The sequence below is a fragment of the Colius striatus genome, chromosome 23 (assembly GCF_028858725.1).
Source record: "Colius striatus isolate bColStr4 chromosome 23, bColStr4.1.hap1, whole genome shotgun sequence".
Classification (NCBI taxonomy): Eukaryota; Metazoa; Chordata; class Aves; order Coliiformes; family Coliidae; genus Colius; species Colius striatus.
The window spans coordinates 1,666,893-1,683,598 of record NC_084781.1 but is presented as its reverse complement, the minus strand read 5'-3'; the positions used below and the strand labels follow the sequence as shown (position 1 = coordinate 1,683,598).

General features: G+C 43.9%; 1 protein-coding gene across 3 annotated transcripts in view; it reads left to right on the top strand.

Annotated features, from left to right (window-relative positions):
- Positions 1-16,706, top strand: part of ARHGAP32 (Rho GTPase activating protein 32) — a 221,410-nt gene that overhangs the window by 74,882 nt on the left and 129,822 nt on the right. For 2 of the 3 annotated variants that reach the window (XM_062014052.1, XM_062014049.1), the window contains exon 2: positions 16,079-16,187. In XM_062014052.1, coding sequence (XP_061870036.1) covers positions 16,080-16,187 — 108 coding nt within the window. In that variant the 5' untranslated portion in view covers position 16,079. Of the gene's footprint in view, positions 1-3,501; positions 3,520-16,078; positions 16,188-16,706 lie in introns of those variants that run through there. The other variant, XM_062014051.1, reaches the window with a different exon arrangement.

Genomic DNA, 16,706 nt, shown 5'->3' with positions numbered 1-16,706 from the left:
CTCCACACCCTCCCTGGGCAGCCTGGGCCAGGGCTCCATCACCTCAGCACCAAAGGACTTGTTCCTCCTGTCCCAGGGGAACTGTTTGTCTACCAGCTGATGACCATCACCCCTTGTCCTGTCACCAGCCACCACACAAAATAACCTGTCCCCATCCTCTCCACTTCCACCTTTAGGTATTTATCAGCATTGATAAGGGTTTCCCTCAGTCTTCTCTCCAGCCCCAGGTCCCGCAGCCTTTCCTCCCAAGGAAGATGCTCCAGTGCCCTGAGCATCTTGGCAGCCCTGCACTGGCCTCTCTGCAGCACTTCCCTGTCCCTCTGCAGCTGGGGAGCCCACAACTGGCCACAGGACTCCAGCTGAGGCCTCAGCAGCTGTGGCAGAGCAGAGCAAAGGGGAGCAGAAGCTCCCTGGCCCTGCTGCCCACACTCTTCTTAATACACCCCAGACTCAAACTGGCTTCTTGCCCACGAGGGCATGTTGCTGCCTCATTTAGTTTGGTACCTTTCCCCCTGTCCCTCTTTGGTAAGGAGATCTAGCTAGATTTGCCTCAGTTTTGTTGCACTGGGCTTTTCCTTGGCCTGATGACAAGATGAACTTTCTTCTCTGAGCATTATGAGTGAGGATGTTATGTGAGGAACGGGCAAGTAACTGCCTGGGACATTTTAGAGCTATTTGGCTGCTCTGTAAGCCCAGTCCCCAACAGGAGTCCTGTGCAAGTGCTGTCTGTCAGACTGCTCTGTTCTCTGGAAATTGTATCCTGTCTCATAATGTCATTCTTTTGTTCACTATATTCTTACCTTTTTTAACCTATTCTTTCATAACCTTCTTTTACAGAGTTACTTATTATTCACTATAACGTCTCCTTTGCAGGTGTTAGTTCTAAAATCACGATGGAGGGGGCAGGGGGAAGCATGATGAGCCCTGTTTACTGCCATTTGCCTGGGCACTGATATTAATGTGCACTACTTTCAACAATACCTCATTTCTTTGGGAAGGCTAATAGCTTGGTCACTTCATTATCTTCCCTTTCTTCACAAGTGCCAACGTAATAGAAATGCTTTCATTTTCCAGCCTGCCCTTTGGGTGCTTGAGAGAAATGCTTTCAAAAGCCCACATGTGCTTTTTTCCCCCCTTGTCAAACTGAAAGAAGCTATAAATCTGTTCATCACCTGTCCTATCAGGTTAGCATATTGCACCTGCAACCTTTGTAAATGCCCTTAGAACAATCAGACTCTGCTTTCACTGCTAGCTACTTTACCAAACCATTAAGGCTTTATTTATCTGTGTATTTCTTTTTCCCAAGAGGGCATTTTATTACTGCCAGCAGGAATCAGGACAATTAAAGGTTGCAGTGAAATATTCCCAGCTTCTGATGTGATGCAACATGAACATTAGTCATGCTGAAAAGGAACCCCAGTTAACACAGTGTGTGCTGTGCTACCTGTGAGAGGAGGCCCTGCCTGATGAGGAGAAATGTTGCTCTTCTGTGTTTGTGTGCACACAGATTGTCAATGTGGAGTTAAAAAAGTGTTGTCTGTGGTCATGTTTCGTGGAGAGAATACTGTTACAAAGGAAGAAAGGCATTCAGGTCTCTTGGGTTTTGATCCAGGCTTCACTAACTCAGGCAGTGCTGATTCTTCCTGTGCATTATTTACACGGCTTTTTAAGCAAAGCCAACAAAAACAGCTATTTTACAGCAACATTTGGGCTTAATTTTGAGGAGCTGTGTGTCCCAAGAGTAAGAATGACTCCAGGGCAAGTTTTTCCTTTATTCCTGTCGGTCTGTTGAAGCAGGATTGAAAGGTGACTTGAGTGGCCACGTGTAGTTTTCAGCTTCCCCTCCCAACCCCATGTTACGAGTTCTACCATAGGCACTGGGGCATGGGGAATGTTGACACAGGTGTGTTGTGATTCTCCATCTCTGTGGCTTCCTGTTTTTAACTACAGTGGGTGCATCATGATCCCTCACTGCCAGCCATCCAGCAATACAAATAGATGCATTTTCATCTCCTAGCTTCCCGTGCCTTGCAGGGCTTCCTTTTCTCAGCATCTTGTAGCCACCAAGGGATGCTGTCACGTTAATTCAAAGCGTGCTTGTTCTTCGGTCAGCTGCCTTAGATTCTCTGGCCTTTTCACCCCTCTGACTTTACAGTTCTCTGCTTTAGCCAACATAGACAGACTTGTGTTGCACAGATGTGTTGGCATCCTCTCCTCTTGTATTACCCTGATGCATAAGCAAAATGGTGGCACAAGCACTGTGTGCAATTCACACTGGTGAAACCACGCCAGCAGCGATTTCAGAGGCAGAGGAGAAGGAAGCAACAAGGCATGGTGTTTTCCAAGTGATTGGGTTTAACAAGTGAAGAATGATGCAAAGGAGTTATGGTTACTTGATACACCTTTTTTGCTGCCCCAGCCTTGCAAAGCACATAAGCACCTGCTTCAGTTTCACTGAACTTCAGCACATGTTCAGGCCAGGCAGCTACCTGAGTGCCTTGGTGTTTCTCTTGCAGCTGGGTTCAAAGCTCAAGGGACAGTAATGCTTCAGAGACAATTTAGGAGGGTAGAGGATTAAATGTTCTTGAAAAGCTATTTGCATAAAGGTTTGGAAAGGAAAGAATGAGTGTGAGAATGTGTTCAAACTGAGCAGTGAAATCTGCACAGCTTGACTTGCCTCATCCATCTGGTTGGACTACGTTAGCTATGTTTAACAGATTACACTGAGTCTTACCATTTCAGCGAGAGCTGTTGAGCCTCAACAGAAATGGGAGAGCCATCCTGTAAAGATATGCAAGTAAAATGAGGGCTCAGATTTCACACTAGCTTCTCAGGAGAACAGTAGAGGAGGTGCAGAAATGTCATGGCATCTTTCTGTCCTGACCACGTTCACGAAACAGACACGACTCTCCTGCTTTGCCATGCTCCTGCTCCTTTCTTTGTGCTGCCTTGGTGCTGCATTCCCCCAACTAGCATTTTCCTTCTTCTGTGTGCTCACCTGACTTCTCTCCTGCTTTGCTTCTCATGTTTCTCACCACGTTATCAGCCTGTCTAGGCAGAGGGAGTGGTGTAGCAGGGGTTAAAGCCAGCTCAGATTCCTGCTCCTCTGCTCAGGTGAGCCGCAAAGGGTAATAAAGAATGGCTGAGAAGCAGAAACAACTTGGTGTGCAGAGCTTCTGGGACTAGACAGAACTCCAGGCTGGGAACTCTTCTTGTTTCTTCTCATTTTACTCTATTTTTTTAATGAGAGCTGTCATTTCTTATGTCTAACTTTCCTATCTACTGCTGCATTTTTCTCTCCTTTCTGTCTTTCTCTTGGGTTTTTTTTCCCTTCCTGCTGAGTCATTGCACAACTCCACAGCCCTTTGTGTGTGTGGCTTGCTTCCTGGAGTCTGAAATCGGTTTGGCACGTACCTTTTCTTCTTTCCACCTACATTTCATGTAACTGCCGTCATCTGAAGCGTTGCTGCCCAGCGGAACCCCTTGCAGATGCTCCCGCCGTATCTCTCAGCCATCGGGGTGAGTGAGGCATGTGCTAATGGCAGAATGTGTCCTGTGATCTGTCAGCTGTTGTTCCTGTGACAATGTTAACGTTGTCATACTCCTCTTTTTCCTTACACAGAGGCAGGTGGTGAATGCAAACATGTTCTCTTCTAACTGAGGGGACAGAAAGCCCTCTCTGCTTTTGCTTTTTCATACATTGCACTGCTGGCAATTAAACACCTTCTGGATTTTTCATCCTCTGTAATTAGAGGGGGAGTCTTCTTTTTGTTGTTCTTTGAATATCTTTTCAATGTTGACTTATTCATAAGTAGTTCACCTTTTTCCTCTTTCTTTGTCCTCTCCTTCCCTCTGCCTTTTAAAACTTAGTTGGTGTTTCAGGGACTTTCTTGACCTGCCTAAAACTGAGATTCTCTAAACCCAGAAAATTATGAAGCAGTGCAATTAATACATTTTTGTTTTAAAAGGGTGAACACTCCTGACTGTTGTTTCCAATCTCAAAATGCCCTTGTTCTCAGCCACAAGTCATTTCTGTAATGCTTGTATTTTGTTGCTCATAGTTTGCTTTTCAAGTCAAGACAAACAGAAGCTTGACTTTCCCTCTCCCCCCACCCCAAACTGTGCTTCAGATGCATCTACTCCCAATGATTTAGAAATAACAACAACCAACAAAGCTCTTCTTTGTCCTGAGCTTTGGCATCCCCAGAGGACTCTGGTGATGTTGCATGATGAAGCATTGCAGCATCCATACAACCTCAGGTCCTCAGCTCCACCATTTGCAGAGCGAAGATAAATGTCCAGATTCTCTTCACTCCCTGTGAAGAGACACAAGCACACATCAGGATGGGATCTGCAGAAGCCCATGTGAGGCTTTACAAGAGAGGAAGTCCCATAAAGGCAGAAGAAGGTCTCTGAACAGTGTGTTAAAGTCTTGTTCATCCCTTCATGAAACTACATCCCAATGCAGATGAACTGAAAGGATGCTGTGGCTGAACAAGGCATTGCCACTCCTGCCAGTTCCATTAGACCAAGAGGAGTTCTTGTAGCCATGTGCCTTGCTGCTGACACAGCATAAAGCTTGTCCTTTTAAAAATGTATGTGTTTTCCTTCCAGGGCAGTGTCTGTAGAGATAGACAAGCACTTTAGCTGGCACAGGGAATATGTGAGAGAGGGAGAGGTGGGGAGCTACCCCTTTGGGAATAGCAGAGCCCTTGTGTGACTTCTTACGCTGTTCAGGAAACCTCTTCTCTGGATGAAGTGCTGTCTTGAAGCTGTGCTGCATAAGCACTTTGGTAATGCTGAGCTCTGCTGTGTTTAGTGGTCCTGCTATGCTTTTATGTACATAGCTTATTGTTTGCTCTCACTCTCTTTTAGAAATGAAATTCAGAAGGTAATGGGGAAAGGAGAAGAGGTTGTATTGCATAAAACCTTAGTGGTCAGAGCCACAGATTGAGAAACAGCAGTCTCTGAGGCTGTGAAACTCTGACAGAGAGCTCTTATCTGTTGGTAGGCTGGGCTGAACTCTTGTTGGTGTCTGCATCAGGCTAGAACATTTTGTGGTGAGGAATGGATGAGAGCAGAGTATGTAATCCTCTGTCTCTGCACAGGAGGGTGGTGTTCTCTTGAGTTTTTCTCTCCATACCCTGATAAAGTGTTGAGTATTTACATGCCTTAGGACAAAAGCTGTCCTGCTGTGAATGCTCTTTGTGGTTAAGAACTGTGAAACTCAAGTTATTTCCTACTTTAGGTTCAGTGTTCCCGTGGAATACTGGACAAGTTACTTCTTTGGGTTTTTGGAAACTGGATGGAGATATCTTTGCTCCCCCCTTGTCTGCTTTGATGTAGATAGAACTTGCTTTGACATTTCCAACTCTCCTGGCATATCCAAGTAGAGCATTTAGCATAATTGGGGGCATGAGGTGCTAGACAGTAGTGCTTATCAGAAGTCCTTACAGTATCAGGTAAGCCTGATATTTCAGCAGTCTGCTCCTCTGCCTTGCCTTTAGAGTTAATGTTTGTGTTTGGTGATGTACCATCTCTCAGTCTCTCTCCTCTAAAAAGGAAAATACATCTAAATGAGGCTGGAGCCTTGGTTAATTGTTGGTTCTCTATTCATCTCCGTGGCAGCAAGAGACCTAGCAGCAGGGTTTCCATTCACAGCAGACATAAGTGCCAGCTCCAAGCTTCTGTACCAAAAAGGCATATGTGGGTGTTGAAGGTAAAAATGATTGGACAGTAGTGGTTGCAGCTGTACCCTTGAGATCTCCAGGCAAGGGAGATCAATGATCTCTTTCCTGTATGGTGTTTTAATTCTTCTTCTTCAATGAAAAGGATATTTAACACATGCAAATTATTCCAAAAGGGCAAAGTAAATGTGGTTGGTTGTTTTGATTAAAGACTGCATCAGCACTGGCTCTGTGTGATGCTGGCATTGGTTCTGCACTACGTAAGTGTCATCTTAGAGAACTCTGAACCACTGTGAGACATTTTGACCCCTATAGCACCTTTACCTTCTGGTCTGCATCTGTCTCTCAGCTCTTTCCACTCATTGCTCTACGTGTTATTGCACCACTGCCACTGCCACTTCCTCATCTCATGCATCAGAAACGTGAGTAGCAAAGGGCTGACAGATTCATCCTGGTTAATGCTGTGCTTTCCCAGTCTTATGTTAGCTTCAGAATGACCTTTTTGTTTGTGATACACATCTCTGCTGTTGAGAAATAATTACAGTATAGCTTTGCACATATTCTACCCCTCTGACCTTCACCTGGTTAAATCTGTCCCTGATGACTTATTGCAGTTGCAGGCCTCCATTTAATTCCATTTAGCTGGTGGAGAACAACCTAGGAGGAATAATAACAGTGAAATGTGTTAGTAGAGATTTCTAGACATGGAAAGGACTGAGCAGCCTTCCATTTGCTGCTTATACTGTTGAAACAGAAGGATTATAGCACAGGCAGGAGAAGTGCTGTTGTAAACACAGTGCCAGGGCCTCCAGTCATTTAAGACTAGTTATTTCAGCCAGAATAATCTGGAGCCACTCTTCATTTATTTGCTTCTGCTTACTTTTGACTATTCATTCAGCTAATCAGGCCCTGGTGTCCTGGAGTTCATTTCCATTCTCCTTGTGAGTACTCACTAGCAAGTCCACTCTGGATGGGTTTTTTTTCCCCTGCCTTCTCCTACAGGCTTCACCAGAACCATGCTGTGCAAAACCCACCCAGCCATTCTCTCTGTGTGCTGGAGAGACAGAAAGCATAGCTCTGGGTAGGCAAAGTGACTCCACAGAAGTGCTGTGGTTAGAGAAAGGGTTTCCCTGCAAAGCACATCGCTGACTGGACACGTTTTAAAGTGATGTTTCAAGTTATGAACAGTTATCACTTAACAGCATGTGAGGCTAATTGTAACTGTGATTGATGAGTTGATTGCACTTGATCATTCCCTGTGCTGAAAGCATCATTTTTCCAGTATGTGCTTCTGTAAGGAAAGATTAAGTTTACCATGGCTTTGCATTGGCTCAGAACTACAAACAAACACCAGATCAGCCCAGATGGATGTCCTTGGATCTGAGTTTGGGTCATTCTTTACAGTTTTGGAGTGTACTTTGGTCTTTACTGCATTTAGCTGTAAACAGAGGGGGCTTATTATTGCTTTATGTCTTAACAACATTTGGAGACTCCAGCAAAGATCAGAATTGCTTTTGCTGGGCAGCAGGGAAGGCATGAGATAAAGGGCTGGCCCAAAAGAAAGTGTCATCTTAAAGCCCCAGCTGGATGAGTTCCTGTGTGCCCTGCTCTAGGTGCTGCTGCTCTGGCAGGGGGCTGCACTGGATGAGCTTTGCAGGTCCCTCCCAACCCTTGAGATTCTCTGATTCTGTGAAACCATGGAGATTGCAAAGAAGGTGCAGGGAGCAGTTTTCCACTGAGCTTGGGGAGAGACAGTACCTTTTGTTGTCATTTGGGAGAGGAGAGTGAGTGGTGGGAGTCTGAGCTCTCTCAGGAGGGTTGGATCCCTTGCACCATGGACAGTGGGAGAGAGGCACAATGGCAGCACGTCCGTGTTCATGATGCCCAAGTTTAGACTTCTCAATGCAGCAGGAAGGGCAGGAACAGCCATCCTTTCTCATCTCTTCTGTGTTGGAACTTGAGTTGCTTGTAGTGATTTATTAATGAGAGCTTAGTACCCTTTTCCCCTAGAAGCCACTTTCTTTGATGAACCAAAGAAATCCAGAGCAGGACTTAGTGATTCTGATTGTTCAGTGATTTCCTCATTCCTTTTCTTATACTGGGCCAAAGTGATAAGAGAAACCTATTCCTGAGGATTTTCTTTTGGCTTTCACTGTGTTCTTCTGAAACCAAATGCCAGGCACCAACTCAGACAATGTCTTTTCTGTGTGGCCAAATAAAAGAGCAGGTTTGTTCAGTAAGAGCTGTATGCAAAAGCATGAGGATTCTGTGATTATAAAGCTTTTCAATAACTAAGAATGTGTCTCAGAGCTTGTGAAATTGAATATTTTAAGAACTTATTCTTTTCATAAAGTGTTGTAAGGAAATCCTAGTTATGCAAAACCTGAATGCAAATTTACAGCCCAGTCCAACAAAGCTCTTAGATGTATGTTCCACTCCCTTCCAGAGCGTGAAGTACATAGCTCTGTACTTACTTACCTACTTGGAGGTGGATGTTACTGAGTTGAGACACAGCTGGGTGAGACAAGAAGCACTAATTGAAGCTGACAAAACCATGAGTATTTTACACTTCTGTAATGCCTTCACAAGACAGCAAGTAACTTTGTACTTCTGCTGCAGCCAATTATTAGTCCACTTAGAGTTGATTCAACTAGGTAAAGGCTTGTTATCAATATGCTTAGGATTTCAGAACCAAGAACAGAAGCAGAATCTGTGCTCTCATACAGCATTTAGTAGATCTTTGCTAGTGGAATAGCTCATGGATCATCTTCACCTCATAACAATTACCTCCATACACTAAAAATCAATGTAGCTTGGTTTTTTTTGCCCTGCTCAGGAACTGAGTACCTGATCATAGAATGCTAGGGGTTGGAAGGGACCTTTAGAGATTATCTGGTCCAACTGCCCTGATACCTAATGAAGATCCAGCCTCTAACTGAAAAATCTCCTGTAGCTGAGACATCCCAGTTATCTCCCTCCTCTGTGGGTTCTATGGTATCGGGATGACTCCCTGTATTAGTAGCTACCTCCTCCTAACAAGATCTCTAACAATTCTCATTGAACTCTGTGAATTTACCATCAAACACAACAAAGTTAAGTTGAAATGATGCTGAGTATTCAAATTACAATGACTGGGACATACAGATAACATAGATAACACAAACCCACAGTTTAACTGGGGGAAAAAACCACCACTGAGTTGAGAGAGGGTCCTGTTATAGCTCAGGATATGTTTTTGCTGAAACAGGAGCTGTCCTAGCCAGACTTGCCCACGTGTGCACAGGTTTTATATTCCAGGTGAACTGATCTTGTGCATGCAGCTCAGAAAAAGTGGTTTCAATATTCTTGCAAATTAATAAACAAGATGTGGATTTTGAAGTCTGCAAACTCAATTAAACCCTTGAGCAATGATAGCTTAATTACCTGACTGTATTGGAGCTTAAATTAAAGCATGTCCAGAGAGTTGGAACAGGGCAAGAAACCGATAGGTTAATGGAACTCTGCAGCACTATTGGCCTTCTCTGCTTCCCTCTGTAGAGGTATATTAACAGTGTTAGGGCTAACATGGCCACTCTGACATTTAATACACAATCATCAAGTGATACTGAGTTTAATCAACAATAAAAGAGATAAATAAAGAATAAAGGAGATTTCTCTGTTGAGAATCTCAGCTGAGCATCTAATTTGACAGATGATGGTGCACATCAAGTGGGAAAATGTCTGTTGGGTTTTTTCCTTTTAAAAAGTATTTTGTAGGAATAGAAACCTCAGAGCTAAAAATAAACATGAAGTGGTTTTTTTGTGACCTAATTGCTTTCTAGAATTGAATAACAATAATTGGAGATAAGGTAATTCCTTCAACTCCACCATCCGTAGTACATTGATGATCTCTAACTCAGCTTCCCTGGGTGCACTGATGGTTTTACCAGGCTGCATTTGGGATTGGAGAATTGCAAAAGCTAGAAGTCCTAATCCTGTAAAGCACTTGGAAACTCTCTTTGTGGCTGTGATTTACATGATTCATTTTTGAAAGGAATCAGTAAAATGGATTTCATCTTGTCTTTGTACCAGTGATGATCCTGCTAAGACCTCTGTTCCCGTGGCTCAGCGACTTCCAGCTGCCTTTATTTGGGCACATGTACAAATTTGCCTGTGAAGCACCACATTCCCTGAAAGCTGCATATTTGCTAAATAGCTGCTTAGCAGCAGTGAACTTCTTTTCCTCTTAAGCTTCACCTCACCCACACTAGTAGTTCTCAACCACACTAGTAGTTCTCACCCTGACGCAGCCATGGCCCATGAGCTGGAATCGTAGAACCATAGAATGGTGGGGGATGGAAGGGACCTTTAGAGATGTATTGATTTATTATCAACCAGGACTCCCAGGTCCCTCTCCTGGAGCTGCTCTCCAGCAGGTCACCCCCAGCCTGTGCTGGCCCAGGGGGTTGTTCCTCCCCAGCTGCAGGACTCTGCCCTTGCCCTGGTTGAACCTCAGCAGCTCCCTCTGTGCCCAGCTCTCAGCCTGCCCAGCTCTCACTGCCTGGCAGCTCAGCCTCTGGGCAATCAGCCAGTGCTCCCAGTTTGGTGCCAGCAGGGAACTTGCTGAGGGTCCCTCTGTGCCCTCACCCAGGTCAATGATGAAGATGTTGAACCAGACTGGCCCCAGAACCCATCCCTGTGCAACTCCACTGGCCACAGGGCTCACACTCGACTCTGTGCCATTGATCCCCACCCTCTGGGCTCTGTCATTCAGCCAGCTCTGCATCCACCTCATCTCCACTCATCCCAGCCACACTGCCTTAGCTTTCTGATGAGAATGTGATGGGAGACAGTGTCAAAAGCCTTGCTGAAGCCAGGGTAGATGGCATCCACTGCTCTCCCCTCATCCAGCCAGCCGGTTATGCACTCACAGAAGGCATCACGTTGTTCAAACAGGATTTCCCCTTGGTGAATCCATGCTGACTCCCCCTGATAAACACCTTTTCCTTCATATGTTCAGTGATAACATTCAGGATGAATTGTTCCATCACCTTTCCAGGGATGGAAACCACTGATCAACACTTTTTAAACTAGGCAATAAATACAGGTGGTGCATGGAGTAACTCAGACACTCAGTTTAGCTTGTACTTACTGATATTTGAATGATATTCCATACAAATGATTCAAAACCTATTCTCTTATTATAATACACTCTTACTACAGTGACTTTCCAAACAATTGAATTTGCACTGTCCAACAATGAACTTCCATCAAAGTAGCCATTACAGCTCCTGACTTTGTAGAATCAATCACAGGAAAGCATTTAGTTATGCCAGGCTTTCATTTTGTGCTCAAGGATTAAATAGAATCCATTTACCATTTGTTTATTTGAGGTATGCTTCAAGCTGACCTTGGAGGTCTTTCCTCTCTTCACATTGTGTGATCCTTGAGTCAGGCTTCAGAAACCTTGTTCTGTGTAATACAGATGGACATAATGTAATCAGTAAAGTGTTGACAAAGCTGATTTAAAACCTGGGAAATTAAATCATCTTTCAGGTTGGCACTGGCAACCTCCAGTTCCCATCTCTTGTTTCCTTTTTCCTGGGGCTCTTGAGCTATCTGTGCTTTCCATATTGTCTGATTATTTTCTTTCTTTCCACTGTATTAACTTTAATTTCATGGACACAGAATTTACTTGAAAAATTGGGTTGGAGGAGAGTATTTGTAGTTCATTTTGTTCCCTTCTCATGACATTGACTTTTGTATTTGTTATTTTGAGGTATGTGTGGTGTAAGTTTGAGGTCAGAAATGAAGGTGAATCAATGTTTCTCACTTGATTCCGACTTCTTGCCTGAGTGTCTATAAACTCTGGGCCAAATTCTCATTGCCTAGTTTGTGTACCTTTCCTTATGGTGATGGGAGGAACCCATATGATGTGAAGAGCTGTGTTAATGCCAGTGTCATAAGTGGTGTGCTGACATCCACAGTTCTTTACATACCTTTTTCTTTCTGGCACTGTGACTCTTCACCTCAACTGAGTCATTTTTGAGCCCTCTAAAGGATAGTTTACAAGCTAAATCTGTGTTGATTTGCTGATGCCTTACCTTTCCATGCTGTGATTGAGAGTTATGGGATTGAACCCAGCAAACTCTCCACTTGATTACAGTGGCTGCAGCCAGGCTGTTATGCCTTGAAGGGTCAATATGCTCAGCATTAGCTTGAGGTCTCTGCTCCGTGCCTCACCTGTAGTGAAGTCCCGAGGTCTAAAGTGCACCCAAATCTCATTTGTCTACAAAAGATCTTATTCATTTCTGTGATGGTGCCCAGCAATGCTGACTCTTGGGCTTACAGTCCCACATTGCAATTCTGTTTTTGATTGCTGTCTGCTCTCTCCTCTTTCTTGAGCAGCATCCCTTAACAGTGGCCAAGTGAAGAGCGCTTATCAGCGACAAACACGGTTGCTAGGAGCAAGGAGGATGAGCCAAGTGGATGTACAGTTCCCTGCACATTGCATGTGCAAGCTAGGCAAAGTTGCATCTACAGGTCCTTGTAGTGCCCTGGTAAAGACTGGTATTTTATCCTTTTGTGCAAATCATTTGGGCAGCATAAATAGCAGTTTTTATTAGCTAGTGTTTGAAGCTCGTTGGTTTTCAGCATGGATTTGTGTCAGCACCGGCTTTATTCAACTTGGGCTTCTTGGGTACAATTTATAGCTCAGAAAACATCACTTTCTGTGGAGCTCTAAATCCTCTTGAGTCATTGGTTCTGTAGGGCAGAGCTGTGCTTTTACGTTGGCTGAGAACTCTCCAGGCACAACAGCAGTGCTACATAAATAATAAATAAACCAATAAATCAGTTATCATCAGCTCTCACCTCTTCAAATGAGGTCAGGAAGAAAAGTCTTTTGTGGGAGAATCAACAAGGAAAGCTGAAGTGCCTGATGTCCCCATGGGAGAGTGCAACCTAAAGGTCACACTTGGCATTTAATTTAAGTATATAGACAGTCCAAAATGAGTATCTGCCAAGCAGACAATTAACTGTCTGACATGAGGAGTCTGACACTCAAAATGCTTCACACTTCTGTGCTAACATGTGACTTTCAAACCATCAGGCACCTCTGAAAGTAATTTGTCAAGACCCTGGTGTCCTGCCAGAGCACAGCTATTAAACTACATGTCATCAGCATCTAAATGACATCAAAGTCCATGACAATTGTGTTATCCCTGCTGCTGAGGTCTCCCAGTGAGACATGGTACTTGCCAAAGAACTGAAATAAAGGCAACAAAGTTCTTGCAGGAGTCCCACAAGATGTTAAAAGTTTCTGTCCTTTCTCCTCCTATGGCTCATTTAAGGAGCTCTTTCCACACACTCACTTCTTATGTTTCATTCTCTCTCATGCAAACAGAAGTGTTGGAATCCATCATATTTGTGGATGTGGGACTCTGTCAAACCCATAAGACAAGTTATTGTCTAGTGGAAGGGTAGCATTTAATATTCACACTGTTACAAACAAGCAGTGCAGAGTCTCTGGAGCTGAAGCTGCATATTGAATTGCTCATGGGGTACCTTCTGCCTCACATGGCCAAACCTTTTAATCCTTGATAAGCAGCTATGGAACTACCATAAATTATGAAGCCAGCAAGCTGGATTTGAGAGCCTGGAGAAGGGCATTAGATGTTTGCTTGATACAGTTGTAACACGTTCAGATGTATAAGCTCTGACTGAAACTCATCAGCCTGACCTACCAGAGAACTTTGAAGAATGGGTGTGAATGTGGGCTGTGCCTTTTGTGAAATGTCCTGTAAACGTTTGTTCCAGTACATTTGATTCTCAATTTACATTGAAGAAGGAGTCATTCATCTGAAGAGAGATTGCTTAATGGCCTCTACACAGCCAGAACCTTTATTAATATAGTGGTGTCAGATTTCATTGGAAGGGCATTCAGAGCACTTGAAGAAGTGGCATTTCAAATGAAACTCTATTTCCTTTCTTAGGACTGGTATGAAATTCTGTAGTGAATTTTCAGCCCTTTGCAGCTCCCATGAAAGAGCCAGATGCAGGCCTCACAGAACAGAGCAGCTTCTTTCATTTCCTCACCTTGTAACGGTGACAAAACATACCTGTCAGTGTTTTTGTGAGTGGGACTAGGTTTTATCCCCTCCTTTGAATAGGAATCCATGGCAGAAACAAGAGAATTAGTCTTGTTACAGCTTGACATGTGTGGTGAATCAGGTGTATGTGTGTTGTGCCATTTATTTGCACATTAAAAAGGCAAATATCCATTAAATGCATGCATATAAAATGCATGTAGATGATTATACATATATACAGCTACATACATATGTATAACAAATAATATACCAAGCTTGTCTTGGGATGAGGCCAGGGAAAATCCCCATGTCTGACTCTAAGGAAAGCTCTTTCCCTCAGCTGTGTGTGCCTCTAAGGTTTTCCATGCCCAGAGGACATTTTTGATGATCCCTTCAGTGTCTGCAACCAGTGTGGCTCTTTCCAACTTACACTGTCATTGGTTTCTCATTTGGGGGCTTATAATGGGGGCTCCCAACAAAACCCAGGGCTGTGTCTTTAAAAATGGATTGCTCAGTTCCTGCAGAAAGTCCAGAAGATGAGTTGAGGGTGTGTGAGGCTTGTTCCTTCTTAGAAGCTCTGTGGTAGATGAATGGCAGTCCTGTGAGTCCCTTGATAACAGAGAATTTAATTTCTCAGGGACCCTGAGCTTTGATTTCATTCTCCATGTCATTCTTCAGAACAGAGTGTTCCCATGGAGTCTGTTGAAGTAGCATGACAGGAGTGTCTTGAGTAGCTGCTTTTCTTGCTCTTCTCTCTCTTTCTGGCCCTACTCCTGCCCATGTTTCAATGCTGTTAATTCACAAGGTTATTTTCCTTCATCCTGATCAGGAGCAGGCTTGAAATATAAAGGACTAATATTACCTGTAGCATCTTTAGCCTTCCTTGGTCTCTTAGGTAGAATTAAGTAGTCTTCTGTTTGAGCTGCCATTGCACTTCTACATCCTCAATTATGGTGTTTTCATGCAATTTTTGCCTTCACCATGTAGGAACAATTTTCTTGCCTCATTAGGGATGGCCTAATTTCAGTTGTTGATGGTTGCAGTGGGAATGGCCCATGGAACCAGTTAGCAGTGTTAGCTTAAGGCATTGTGACTTTTTTGGCTTTGAGGCCCATATTCTTAAAGATGTGTTTTCTATTAGTGCAGAAACATGCTCACAAAGCTACATATAAAATTATAACCCTGCCATGCAATTACTATGAGTGTTAATGACTTCACTCTTAACCTTCATATAGACTACAAAGGAGAGTTGAATGCTTTGGCCCAGCTTGTGTCGTGGCAAACAGCAGGTAGGGGTTTCAGACCTTCAGATCTTGACCTGAAGCAAAGGGATTTTCTTAGATGCCTTTCACCATGCTCGTTTTAGGCAAAGGCTACATAGACCAGCACAAGTAACAAAAACCAAGCTTGCTCTTCTGTCTGTGTGTATATGCAGTTCGTTACCAGAATGGCTGCCCTGAATAAATAAATGGCCGTCTCCTAGTGGAGTAAACACCTGGCTGAATCTCCTGTTTAATGAAACCAGAATGGGTGATACCTGACTTCCAGCAGGCCTTTGGAACTTCAGGTCTGTGCCATAACCCCCACAAAGGCACATTTGTACTGCTCCCTGACTTGAACAGCAGTGCTGTCAGCAGGATGGGCTGAAGAGCTTTCAGGAATGGTTTTTAAATGCTGATTTGGAGCCTCTGATCTCTATGCAGGCTTAAAATGCTCTTCATAGGCTATTTGGAAGATGGCTTCTTGTCTGAAGAAAAGTTTAAGTTGATAAAATCAGATTGATTTGAGCACACCCCTGCAGAGTTGGGGCAGTTGAAGGTGCTCACCCTTCGGAGAGGATCAGCGAGAACTATGAGAGCCAAGGGCTCAGGCCTTGGACATGAGTTCAAGCTAAGCTATGGCAACTCTTATCTCCATTTTGGGCAAAACATGCAGTGACAACTAAGAGATCAAGAGTGTGTGTTTCTTCCTATAAAGCTAGTTTTGTTTTCCTGGGCAACAGAAGCAATTTTTGTTGAAGTGGACTGAAAACGACTCCTCTGCATTTGTCTGTGTTGTAAGACTTGCAAATTGGGCAGTGATTAAACAAAATTACCCATTGATTGGTGAGGAAGTTGTGCTTTCTCTCCACCAGATTCACACTGCTCTCTGCAGCTTGTATAATGCCAGTGTAAGAGAAAGTGAAGAGGTCTGGGAGATGGGGGCATTTATACAAGCAATTCTGTTGTCACTGAGCCACAGAACTGTGGAGAGTGACAGACGCTGTGCAACATCACCTAAAAATGGTCCCTGAGTATCAAACCTCTCTGCCTTTCTTTGCAGAATGATGAAGTCCTCTGTCCATCCAGAAGAAGATGACTTTGTGCCAGAGCTTCAGAGAAGCATCCACCCCCGAGAGAGGCCAGACTGGGAGGAGACTCTCAGCGCCATGGTAAAACCTCCCGCTGTGCTTTCTCCCTGCCTTAGCTTTGCCTCTGAACAATCTGCTCATGTATTCTAGTTACTCATTGATTTCTATTCCAGTTCAGAATTTGAAATGGATTGCCTAGTACTTTCAACAAGAACCAAAATACTTTCCTTCCTCTGGCAGTTTGTCAAGGAGAGAGAGAAGGAGCATGCACAACGCTTCTGCCCTATTAATGTGTGCCCCAGAGCAGGCCTAGCAACCAATTAAAAGGGCCATAATGTCACAACGATTTTCAGCCTGCATTAACCTCTTTTTCAGCAAGACATTTGAGCATGAAGGGGACTTCTTGTAAAAAACAACCCATGCTCTTTGAAGCATGCAGTATTATGGAAGAGGAAGATTTTAAGCAAAATGCTGCCTTAGTCCACAGAAATAAAACCTCAGCCTGAAAGCTAATCTGCCATCAGAGGGAGCAGAACTAAGCAAAGCAACCACAAAGGTGATGTTCTTGTGCTTACAGAGGGCACTGCAGGTGGGCAGTGG